Source organism: Trachemys scripta, chromosome 1 (genome assembly GCF_013100865.1).
Source record: "Trachemys scripta elegans isolate TJP31775 chromosome 1, CAS_Tse_1.0, whole genome shotgun sequence".
In the NCBI taxonomy this organism is placed as follows: Eukaryota; Metazoa; Chordata; order Testudines; family Emydidae; genus Trachemys; species Trachemys scripta.
In genome coordinates, this window is record NC_048298.1 from 298,955,245 (window position 1) to 298,967,679 (window position 12,435).

General features: G+C 42.2%; 1 protein-coding gene and 1 long non-coding RNA gene across 3 annotated transcripts in view; one reads left to right on the forward strand and one right to left on the reverse strand.

Moving 5' to 3' along the window:
- Positions 1-12,435, forward strand: part of LOC117871057 — a 29,287-nt gene that overhangs the window by 671 nt on the left and 16,181 nt on the right. The window contains exon 2 of the long non-coding RNA XR_004644138.1: positions 1,620-1,699. This is a non-coding gene — a long non-coding RNA (uncharacterized LOC117871057). The remainder of the gene's footprint in view (positions 1-1,619; positions 1,700-12,435) is intronic.
- The window catches only part of BRCA2 (BRCA2 DNA repair associated), a 78,305-nt gene continuing 73,578 nt past the window's right edge, over positions 7,709-12,435 (reverse strand). For both annotated transcript variants that reach the window (XM_034758653.1, XM_034758652.1), the window contains exons 24-26: positions 10,630-10,886; positions 9,435-9,587; positions 7,709-8,690 (exon numbers count right to left, since the gene is read on the reverse strand). In XM_034758653.1, coding sequence (XP_034614544.1) covers positions 8,049-8,690; positions 9,435-9,587; positions 10,630-10,886 — 1,052 coding nt within the window. In that variant the 3' untranslated portion in view covers positions 7,709-8,048. The remainder of the gene's footprint in view (positions 8,691-9,434; positions 9,588-10,629; positions 10,887-12,435) is intronic.

The following is a 12,435-nucleotide window of genomic DNA, read 5'->3' on the forward strand; positions in this document are numbered from 1 at the left end:
GTCAACCCTTCTTACAGAGGTAACAACAACAACCAGAAAGGCGACCTTCATGGAAACGAGTGAAAGAGAGCAGGAAGCCAGAGGTTCAAAGGGAAAGTTCATTAATGATGTAAGGACTAGGTTGAGGTCCCATGGGCGGGTATTTATGTACAAGACCCTTCCAGAATCAGACAGTCAAAGGATGGTAAAAAACTAATGTCCCTCTACTGGAGGTGGAAAACAGTAATAGCCACTGTGTGCACCCTGATGGAGTGGAGAACAAGCCCTGAGGCTTTCAGATGGAACACATGGTGATGCCCGCAGCCTCAGGGGCAAGATCTCTGTTGGGCCCAAGAAGTGAAATGTTCCTATTTGGATTGGTAGGATTGTCGTGTGGAGTCCTTCCTTCTGTTGAAGAGGACAAATCGTACTGCCGACAAACACTCCGGTGCTAGCGGAGGTGTCCATCCAAAAACCAAGCTGTTAGGTGAAGTGTCCATGGATCAGGGTGCTAGAGTCTGCTGTTGTGTGAGCAGTTCTGGAAACGTCAGTAGTGGGAGGGGAAGATGCTTTGATGTGGAGAAGACGGTGAAAACAGAACTGGCGAGGCCAGAACAGAGTTATCGGGTTGAACATTGCCTTCTCCCGTCAGAATTTGTGATGGATATGTTGCAGGACTGGTAGGGGAGGGAAGACTTAGTTGATTCAGTCCAACCATTTGATGACCAGGGCGTCACCTTGTGAATGGGCACCAAGTCCTCCCCTTGAACAGAACTGAATGCACTTGATGTTGGTGTGAGATGAACATAGGTCCCTGATCGGAGTTTCCCAGCGACCAAAAAGGTCTCTGATTACTTATCGTGTAACTCCCATTCATGGTTGGTTGCAAGGTTCCTGCTGAAGGCATCAGCAATCACATTCTGAGTTCCTGGCAAGTAGGCTGCCAAAAGAAGGATATGATGTACAATGCACTATTTCCAAAGGCATACAGCTTCTGCACACAGTGTTGGGGACCTTGTGCCCCCTTGCTTGTTTATGTAGTAAACTGTAGTGGGGTTGTCCAACATGACGAGGACATGATGAGAACGGAGAGCTGGTAAAAACACGCGCCATGCCTTTCACACTACCAAAAGTTCCAGGATGTTGATGTGCACCCTGGCTTTGCGAGTGGCCCAAGTGCCTTGTGTCATGCAATCTCCCTTGTGGGCGCCCCAGCCATCAAGTGACATGTCCGTTATGATTGTCACGCTTGGGGAAAACGGAAGGAAGGGCATTCTAGAGCAAACTTGGAGCGGGCCTGTCCCTCACTGAAGGGAAGAGATGACTTCTGGTGGAATGGCAAGAATGGTGTCCATGGGTTGGTGCATGGGGGAGTAGACTCCCTGTAGCCATAGCTGTAGATGGCGGAAGCACAGGCGAGCAAAGGCCATGATGTAAGTGCACGCTGCCGAGGAGGGAAAGGCAAGTTCTGGCTAGACTGAGGGACTGGTAGACACCAAGGCGATCAGGTCTAGTAAGCTTTGGAACCTGTCTTCTGGCAGATAAATGCGTGCTGAGGCCGTGTCGATGCATGCTCCTATGAATTCCAGGGACTGGGTAGGGTGCAAAGTCAATTTTTCAACATTGACGTTTACTCCTAGGAAGGAGAGGACTAGAAGGAGCTGGATGTCGACTCTTGAGTTTCCTTTCTGGATCGTGCCACCAGCAGTCAGTTGTCTAGGTAAGGGAAGACGAGGACTTGACATCAGAGGTGAACCTCTACCACAGAGAAAACCTTTGTGAAGACCCATGGGGTAGTGGTAAGTCTGAACAGGAGAATCCTGTATTGGAAATGCTGAGGACCCACCATAAATCTCAGGAACCATTTGTGGGTTCTGTGAATATTGATATGGAAGTAGGGTATCAGAGGGGTAGCCGTGTTAGTCTGGATCTGTAAAAAGCAACAGAGAGTCCTGTGGCACCTTTAAGACTAACAAATGTATTGGAGCATAAGCTTTCGTGGGTGAATACCCACTTCGTCAGATGCATGTAATGGAAATTTCCAGAGGCAGGTATAAATATGCAGGCAAGAATCAGTCTGGAGATAACGAGGGTAGTTCAATCAGGGAGGGTGAGGTCCTCTGCTAGCAGTTGAGGTGTGAACACCAAGGGAGGAGAAACTGCTTTTGTAGTTGGCTAGCCATTCACAGTCTTTGTTTAATCCTGATCTGATGGTGTCAAATTTGCAAATGAACTGAAGCTCAGCAGTTTCTCTTTGGAGTCTGGTCCTGAAGTTTTTTTGCTGTAAGATGGCTACCTTTACATCTGCTATTGTGTGGCCAGGGAGATTGAAGTGTTCTCCTACAAGTTTTTGTATATTGCCATTCCTGATATCTGACTTGTGTCCATTTATCCTTTTACGTAGTGACTGTCCAGTTTGGCCAGTGTACATAGCAGAGGGGCATTGCTGGCACATGATGGCATATATAACATTGGTGGACGTGCAGGAGAATGAACAGGTGATGTTTTAGCTGATCTGGTTAGGTCCTGTGATAGTGTTGCTGGTGTAGATATGTGGGCAGAGTTGGCATCGAGGTTTGTTGCATAGATTGGTTCCTGAGTTAGAGTTGTTATGATGCGGTATGTGGTTATTGGTGAGGATATGCTTAAGGTTGGCGGGTTGTCTGTGGGCGGGGACTGGCCTGCCTCCCAAGGTCTGTGAAAGTGAGGGATCATTGTCCAGGATGGGTTGTAGATCACTGATCTGGAAGTAGGCATCTTGCATATCAAAAGCAATGACTTTTTAATATAATAATAATAATATATGGAGATACTTTTCTCATAGAACTTGAAAGGTCATCGAGTCCAGCCCCCTGCCTTCACTAGCAGGACCAAGTACTGATTTTGCCCCGGATCCCCAAGTGACCCCCTCAAGGATTGAACTCACAACCCTGGGTTTAGCAGGCCAATGCTCAAACCATTGAGCTATCCCTCCCACCCGATCCATGTGGAACTCCAGCTTCTGAATGGAACGTGGAGGTGTCAGACATCCAAGACTGGTCTTCATCGACGCTTCTTCTTGGGTATGAGAAAATAGTTGGAATAGAAGTCTGTGCCTGATAGGCTGCAGGGACTGGCTCCACTGCTCCTCTCTGCAGGAGGGAGTCCATTTCTAGAGTAAGCATACTGTCATGAAAGTGATCCTTGGGCCACGATTGGGGCAGGAGATGTGGAGGAGATCACACCACAGACTCGATGGTATAACCATATCGAATGACATCCAGGACCTACTTGTCCATTTTCACTCTCCATGCTGGCAGAAATAGTTTGAGATGAACTTCGAAAGGGGTGGTTGGCAAGAGAGTTGAGGTGCAAAGAGGCTAACAGCTCTCTAGTTGCACTCAGAAGGTTTTTCTTTCTAAGTTTTGTTACATCATCTATATGAGACTTACTTGACAGATGACACTTTAAGAAATCCAACTTCCATACATCGTTCCACACTCTTCCTGTTGAAAATTCTCCCGAAGTTCTGGCATCTCGACAATATACACAAACCATTCCGTTGTCCTCATCATATGTGAATATTTCACAAAGTTTAACAAGCATTACACTATGTGACTTTGGTGTAACCATCTCTATAGTCTCATCCAGCCATCCAGATTTAAATGAAGTCGCTGTTCTTTTACACTTTAGACTTCTAAGACAGTGACATTTTGGGATTGATTTTTTACCAGATTGGTTTATTTAAAATTAATACTTTTATTATATGGCTACTATTTCAATGCGCTTAATAGCGTGATTCGACAAAAGAGAAAACAGGAGATCATTCAGATCAAGATACTGGAAGTTTGTGCATAGCAAAAAAACAGGGCAAAAAAAGTGGGAAAATGGTAAAACATCACGAGTAAATGTTTGAAGTCCAATGCCTTTGAAAGATTTCAACCACAAAAACAACACTTACCTTTAAAAAGAACAGGAGTACTTGTGGCACCTTAAAGTACTCCTGTTCTTTTTGCGGATACAGACTAACACAGCTGCTACTCTGAAACCTGTCATTATGCAAAACACTTACCTTTGTTCATTTCTGGGAAATCTTTGCAGTTCCTTAGCAACTACGGCCAGGCATTTTGACTTATTCGCACGTACTTGAGTTTGTACCCAGCCAAATGAACAGACTACAAGGAGATGTGTGGGTCCCAACCGTCAGCATTTCGAACATGGAACGTTGATCACGTCAGGACGGTCGGGACCCACACATCTCCTTGTAGTCTGTTCATTTGGCTGGGTACAAACTCAAGTACGTGCGAATAAGTCAAAATGCCTGGCCGTAGTTGTGAACAATGTCAAAAGTTGTCCGTAAATGATATTTCGGTCTGGCTCCGATGTAGTATTTCATTTTTTGTGCACGTAGTGTTTCGCTGTGTGTGCGGGGTTTAGGATCTGTGTGCATGTGCATAGCTTAGAGGGAACAGTGAATAGGGACCATCACTCGAAGAAGAACTTGTCTCTCTCACCAATAGAAATTGGTTCAATAAAAGGTGTTAACTCACCCTCCTTGTCTTTCCAAGATCAATGACTGAAATTTTCTGGTTGAGTTTTGTCTGGAAACCAAAATGGATCAACAAGACTAATGGAGAAATTAATTTCTTCTGATGCCCAGGCTAACTAGGTCGTGTAGGTCTGATTAAAGGAGTCCCTGCTTCAAGAGGTCTGGTCTTTTCCGACAGTGCAATGGAGGTTCCTTGACTGTCCATCAAGTCCAACAGGACCATTCTGCAGCTGCCTGAATTCTGAGCCACTTTCCCTGGAGAAAGGCTCTTAACCACAATTCCCATTACACTGCAGCCTAAAGCAGGGCTTCACAGGAATAATAGGCTGCCAGGCAGTGAGAAAGAGGTGGTGAGCTTGATACAAGACAACAGTGAGACTGTTGGTGTGCTGATACCACTGCCTATCATGTTGACCAATATTTGTCTCATTCTTTCCTTGCAGTCCTCCTTCAGGCTGTATCCATCTGTCGTCTCTTGTCTTGTACTTCGATTGTAAGCTCTTTGGGATACGGATTGTCTTTTTTGTCCCATGTATGTACTGAGCCTAGCACAACGGGGTCCTGGTCCATGACTAGGGCTTACCGGATCTACGGTAATAAATAATAATAATAATGATACAGAACACTGTGAAAGAGGCTCTGTGTACTAGCAAACCCCCAGCAAACACTTCTTCAAGGGGAGGGAAGGCAAGGTATGAGTTTAACCTCTGATTTTTATACCATTTGTTCATTATCACTACAAATTGCTATTATCAAGGGGATGATTGCATTTGCCTTTTTTGGGACCCAGTGTCTCTGGAGTTTGCAAGATGTAGCCCCAAGCTTCATAAGAATCCCCCTGTTCATAATGAGAAGGGGAGCTACATACAAGCCCTGGTTCTTTCCCCATGGAGCTGAGAACACCCCTTCCCCCTCCCACACACACACTTTGGTATCATGAAGAGAGAAGGCATCTTTGGATTCCTTCAGGAATTTTTTTCCCTCTGACCCAGGGACTTACCCTCTGATCTGCTGGCCAGATGGTATCCTCCTCCTTAGATTCTCTCCTCAAAATGCTCAGAAGGTCCTTATTGGAGTTGCGCTTCTCAGGGGAGGAGGTGCTGATCAAACTTTGAGCCCTATGCTCTGGCAGTGAGAGCATTGTCTGGCTGTGAACAGGCAGAGCCTAATTCACCCGCTGTAGAGCCTGTGAAGGCTGCCCCACTTTGAGAATGCTGCTTAGATTTAGCCCAGTATTTGCAGGACAGCTCTGCTATGCAGCAATTCAGAAGGGAGGTGCAGCAGTGGTGGATCTGGGTGGTTGAAACAACCATGCTGCCAAATACCTAATTCAGGGGAGGAGAAGGAAGAAAAATTGTAAATTGCTACTGCACAAAAACAAATAAAAATTAAAATTATAAATCAAAATGGTCAGGAGAAACTGAACCACCAACTTGTGCAGCTAGAGGCAGAAGTTCTGGTAGTCTGAGCTGAAATGTAGGGCTTAGTCCAGGAGCTTCTAGCAACATTGGACCACCTCTGAATTTCACAGGTACAAGCATTAACCCGTTAGTGATGAATAAACATAGAAGCTATGCTTAGAACAGCTTTTACCTTCATATCTGTACACCTTGAGGAATCTTTTAAAAGTAGAGGAATGGGGAGTGTTGGGCAGGGGGCAGTACTGAGTTATTTCGGTGCACAGACCTGGAGGAAGTGGGGAGGACAGCAGGAGTTGAGGAATTGGATTGGAACAGAAGAGGCATGGCATAGAACGATTGTGGACATGGGAGGGGTAGAGTGGATGGTGAGCAGCATAGAGGGAGAAGCAGCAGTGTTTGTGCAAGTAGACATGGAAGGGTGGAGAGGGTAGGTAGGTGGCATGGAGGAAGAAGCAGCAATGTTTGTGTGGGGGAGCTGGGCTTTCCATAGCAGTCACTGAAGGAGAGCCGATGTTTTACGGGGAAAATGGTGTTTCTATTGGGTGGGGAGAAACAGGTTTGTGCTGTGACAAACCGCGAACATTATGCTACAGAGGATCTCCACTCTACCACTTATAAATAACTGCAAAGTAGGGAGCCAGATACTCATTAGGGACAGGAAACTGGGAAAAGGTGTGCAACAGCAGTATTAGTGAGTCAGTGGCGAGTCCGTTTACACCCCACCATGTTCCCTATAGTCCTCCTTTAAGTATGACAACAACAGGAGTCCCAGTCCAACTTGCTAATGGTCATATCAGGTCTCTGCAGGAGGTTTGCCGGAGTTGCTAGCTTAATTTTTCAGACAATCCTTACCCCTTCTTACCAATAGGACATGGTGGGAGGAAGGCGGTTGAGGAGGAAAAGCTGCAGTCAGACAAGTAGCCCTATCCAGGGAGGCAGGTTCTCCCTCTAGTGAATCTTTGTGATTTGTTATGGGGAAATCAAGCTCTGACAAACCTCACTTGGTATGTACAACCGGAACTAAAATAAAAGTGGTCAGTAAAAATATGTATTCAACCCTGGAGTTGAAGGATATGTTCCAGGCAAGTGAATTTGATTGTTTACATGTTATAAATAAATGAAGAAGATTTGAGCCCCTTTCATGCTTTACAGTTCTAGGTGATCTCTTCATCCAACAACTACTAGTAGTAGATATACTACCAAGAAAACATGTGTGTTCTACCTGCTTGAGGGTCTGGCCTTGGCTACCCTTGCGGATTCACGCGGCAGCGCTGTGAAGCACGAGTGTAGTCGCGCCGCCAGCGCTGCGAGAGCTCTCTCGCAGCGCTGCAAGTACTCCACCTCTCCGAGGGGAATAGCTTGCAGCGCTGCGAGCGAGCGTGCAGCGCTGCAGGTGCTGATTACACTGGCGCTTTACAGCGCTGCACTCGCTGCGCTCGGGGGTGTGTGTGTGTTTTTTTTCACACCCCTGAACGCAGCAAGTGCAGCACTGTGAATTGCCAGTGTAGCCAAGGCCTCTGATAATCCTTTCACAGCAGATGTCAGATTTTCCTATCAATCGATGCATCAAAACTATGGCTGCCTTTTAACATCTTAACATTAGAGAAGTACAGAAAAGGTAAGGATGTTAACTCTGTTGGAAATAGTGTCTTATAATTTACCTCTATTGCAGTATGCGGAGTCCAACAGTATCTCTGGGATTCTAGATTCAGCAGCTAAATACTGTAAATACATTCTAATGACTTCCCTGATAATCCAAGAAAGTGAGAAAAGCCAACGGTTTAATTTAAATCAAATATTCTATTCTACTTTATCAATACATCAGGTTCAAAAATACGGGTTCATGACTAAACGTTGGCAGACCTTTAACTACACCATTGTGAGCAGTGCTGCTGTAATATACCGGTATGAAGGAGATCTTAATTGATAAAAACTGCACCATTCTTGTTCAACTCTAAGGTTTTCTATTCAATAGAGTAAATGCTATTTATTAAACCTTTGTTTTTGCAATATAGATGTGCATTATTAAATACAATTAGGTACTGTATAAATGTTTACAATGTGCAAAGAGTAAAAAAATCATTTAAATATGAAGTATATACAGTACTGTACATATGCATTTAGTAGCATTTTCGTTTTCTTAGCCTTTGTAGCTTCTTTTGGATTACTAATAAGCTCTCAGTTTCCCTTGTGTCTTTCCCAGAAGCCTCAGCTCCTTCAGTACTGTTTTGTGAAGTTTTTGTTCCTGCAGCAGACTTAGGAGAATTATTTTTGAGTAAAAGGTGATCTGATGGATCACTGGATATTGCACTGGTGGATTCATCCACACAATCAATCTTCTTTTCTTCTGGCAAACTATACAAGAGCACTTGTGTGTTTATCATTGCAAGTTCTTCATCGGCAACCAAGTCATTCTCAGGAAGAGGGGCAGTTTCATTTGTCCTTTTAAAGGAGTTGATATGACCAGAGTTAGTATTTGTTCTCTTCAGTGATTTGTTAAACTGAACACCAGAGCTTCGTGGTGGCTGAAAAGCCTTTTTCAAAGATGGAGAAACAAATGAATTCATTGGTGTCACTGGAGGAGGGGAAGGTATTTTACAGAGCAGGTCCAGAGCTTTTCTTTTTTTGCAGTTCTTGGGGGGTTCTTCACTATAAGAAGCATGTGGGGTCGTTTGTTCTGAGCCTTGTAGAACAAGTTTCAGGTCACGCTTGCTGTCTGGCAGAGACCTCTGATACTGTATTTCGCTATTAGGAGAGGAAATCTAATTAAAAAGAAGAAAAAGTTTTAATGTTGAGTCAAACACCTTATTTTCTTTAATTTCCTATTATTTCTACATACAATAGGAAATTGGACAAACAATACTGTGCCCCCATTTATGTCTGAGCACATTAGTCGATCTTCTGGTAGTGGCTAGCAATCCCAAACTGAAGTTAGTAGCAAAAAGTTGTATGACTCTCTACAGATTAAGGTAGAGAACAGTTTGGCACTGTATTGCAAATCTAAACTTCCCATATGTGAAACCTCTTCCATCAGATGATGAGGATTCATAAAATGCCTGACCAGCTATGAAAAGACAGGCTGACCTAATATATTCTAAATGACACGAGGTTGAAAAAATACGAGGTAGGGAAGTAGGGAGACAGGAAAGGAAAACACGGTATGTTGCTCTTGCACTGAAAGCTGGGAGCTGATCTTTAGTTTGTTTCAGATAAAAGTTAGTTAGGAAGTGTAACAGATGTGATGAACAAAGGCATATCTTGAGACCACTTTATTTGACTTTTTTAATGTTATATGGAACATTTTGGGCTAGGGATTGTACTCTATTCCCTGGAGGAGGGTTACCACAGCACTCCAGGAACTAAAAACAGTGGGAGGCGATTATTTCAGTCTTTGAGATTGTGAACAGTTCTAGAGAAGTACCACCCCCAGACTAGTTTGCATATACTGGTTCAAACAGCTATGAAAGGTCTAAGGAAACACTGATCTTACACTTCAATAAACTTACCAGATATTTATTTTCTGCATTAGGGCCTGATTTCCAGGAAGGAGAAAGGTGATCTAAGCCACACTCTTTAGATAAGTTATATGGTTGTGGGTCATTTATTTGAAGCAAATTCATCAATTTGCGTTCTGCATCATTGCAAAAGCAATTTACATTCTACAAGACAGAAGAGAGAAAAATGTAAGGTTGTGGGTTTTTAAAATGTGTATAAAATATAACATCTGAGATTATATTTACTACTGAAACAATAATGCTAAACAGATCTTTGTGAACATTACTATGCTTGTCTCCTGGCTAGTAATTCAAGTTACTAATTCAAATTGTGAATTTAAAAAAAAAAAAAAAAAGATTACTGCAGCTCTTAGAGAACAATGTAAAATACTGTAAATCCTACTTAGTTACTGTTAATGGGGAAAAAAAATAAACTTTTCCCCCCATGCCTAATAATCTAAAACAAAATAAATGTGCTTGTTTAGTATCAATTGACATTAAATGATTTCCTATTCAATGTGAATTACAAATTTCTGGCTTCCTATGCCAAACTGTAGTTAATACCAATTATTTCAGGTACTATTGATGATTTTTCAAATATTTATATTATTTTCTATATATACTAGCTATATGAAACAACAGCTTGGTAGAGCAATGACATAGTACAAAGTTTTGCTACTTGAAGAGTAATTCTAATTGTTTGTGTATATTTATATAAATTTGAAAGAAAACTAAATAAATGGGAGAAAATGCAGGCTTTGTTGATTTCATATTCCACTTGACACAGTTCAGTTGGAAAACTGCAGTCACTGGAAAAATATTATGATAGCAAACTGTTATTAACAAATGGGCTCAACTGTACAAAGCAGTGTACTTCTCGTATCTTTAACTTCAGCCAATTAAAAGTGGTAATGACTGGTTCCATATAGAAAACTATTCTACTTTTCTTGAGCAGAGGATGATGACCCTGACAGTGCCCTTGAGGACAGTAGTGAAAAGCCAAGAAAAATGAAGGAACTCCATGAGTGATATGGAGGCTCCTCCAGAATTAAAATAAACAATCCCCCTGCAAAAATCCCATCAATCAAACTGAATATTATCAGTGTTACCATAGGTTGGTCAGAGTATTACCTGTGTTTATGGACTCTATAATGAAAAAAACTATCCTATATTAATAAGTATTGTATTAAAAAATCCATCACTTTACCTCTGTTGTGTTCTTCAGTTTATTAAATCTCTCTCGAAGATAGCGATCCTTTGGACTTGCCGAGAATATGGAAAGGTCTCCAGCAAATAACGTGGGAATTTCTGATTTGAATTCAGATCGCCACTGAAGATTGCTTGCAGAAATCAGTGTAAAAGGGTTTATTATGTCTTCAATAGCAAGTTGCTTAAGGTCTGTCCAGATCTTGATGGCCACTAGATTATAATCTTCATCTGACAAATATACCAGAGTAGTGAAACCTAAAAAGTTTTAATTAAATTGAAATGATACATGCAGTTTGGACAAATGTTTTCATAGAAAAACACCTGCTCTACTATTACTTTTGGGTTGTTTTTCCAAAGTTCAAAGAAAGGAAGCCTTCAACTTGCAAAATGATTTTTATTTACTTAGGGTCAGATTCTGCTCTTAATAACACTAGTGTTAATCTGCTGTAATTCCACTGACTTCAGTAGAGTTACTGTACTCTATATTTACACTGGGATAACAGAGCAGAATTTTGCCCTTAATACCTTTCAAGTCAAATGCGTCTGGGACTCAAATTAATATTTAAAATGTCTATGCTGTCTAGTGGGGTAAAGTGCTTTAGGTCATTTAAAAAACATTGTAAGTCCTTGTACCAGGTTATTGCAAAAATTTGAAGGATACGTATAAATGATCAATTTTTTTTAAAAAGTTACAAGTACAACTTTTGTGTAGAAACAAAAATTATGCCTGCAAAGTAGTAGTTGACTAAACCAGGAGATGAAAGTAAAAGAACAGTGAGAAATCTCTATTCAAAAATGAATAAAGTACTTTACAATCTGCAAGCAGAATGCTTCACAAACAACTTCTGGTGAAGATCCCTTAGTAGTTGTCTAATTAATTTCTATGTGAAAGAAATCATCAAGCTTAGCAGAACAATTCAGGGCTTCAGAGATGAGAGTTGAAGATAATACCATTGCAAGCAATCTCTGAAGACAACCTTACAGTTTTATTGTTTCTACGAGAAAAGGAAGAAAGCAGCAGCAGGACTGGTGATAAAGCAGTAAAAGGAAAAGAGGTTTAGCAGCACAATATTCTCAAAGAAACTGGAGAGGGAAGACTTAATAGGTCAACTTCAGGTCAGGGCATGGTATCAAGACATTCCTTGTTCTGGTAGATGATCTATCCACTGACAAGTAAAATAAAGCCATGCTCATCTTGCTGTGCCTATCTGCAGTGTTTGATAGCGCTGATCACCAGATATTGAAATGTCCTTCCTCTATGTCCAAACCAAGACGATTATGGGCAATTGTTCTTCCACTTCTGGAGCCCTTACCTGTAGAGTCTCATAAGACTCAGTCCTCTCCTCTTTACTATTCAATATCTACATGAAGTCCTGGAGAGAGCTGGTGAGATACCACAGGCTGAGACGCAGGCTGTACCAGTACATCAACAACAACCAGCTCTACATTTCCTTTTGTCAAATATAAGCCAGCTCTATTTCCCAGATTTCTCAATGCCTAGTTGTAATCAACACTTGACTGAACCCAGGTAAGACTGAAGTCATGTTGGCAGGGAGAGAGAAATGCTTCAAAGAACTTGCCTCAGCTATAACATCCCCACTATCAAGGGCATCTGACCTTAGACTAAAAGTTGGTCTGTAGCCTGGGGTTCCCTCTGATGGATTCAGTGCTACCAGATGCCTAAATAACCATCTCCCCCCCCCGGCAAAAAAAGCCCATTTCTATCTGCAACTGTCCAGAAGAGTGTGCTGCATCCTACTGGGAACAGAACTGCCACAAAGACCAAATATTTGTGACCTCCAGA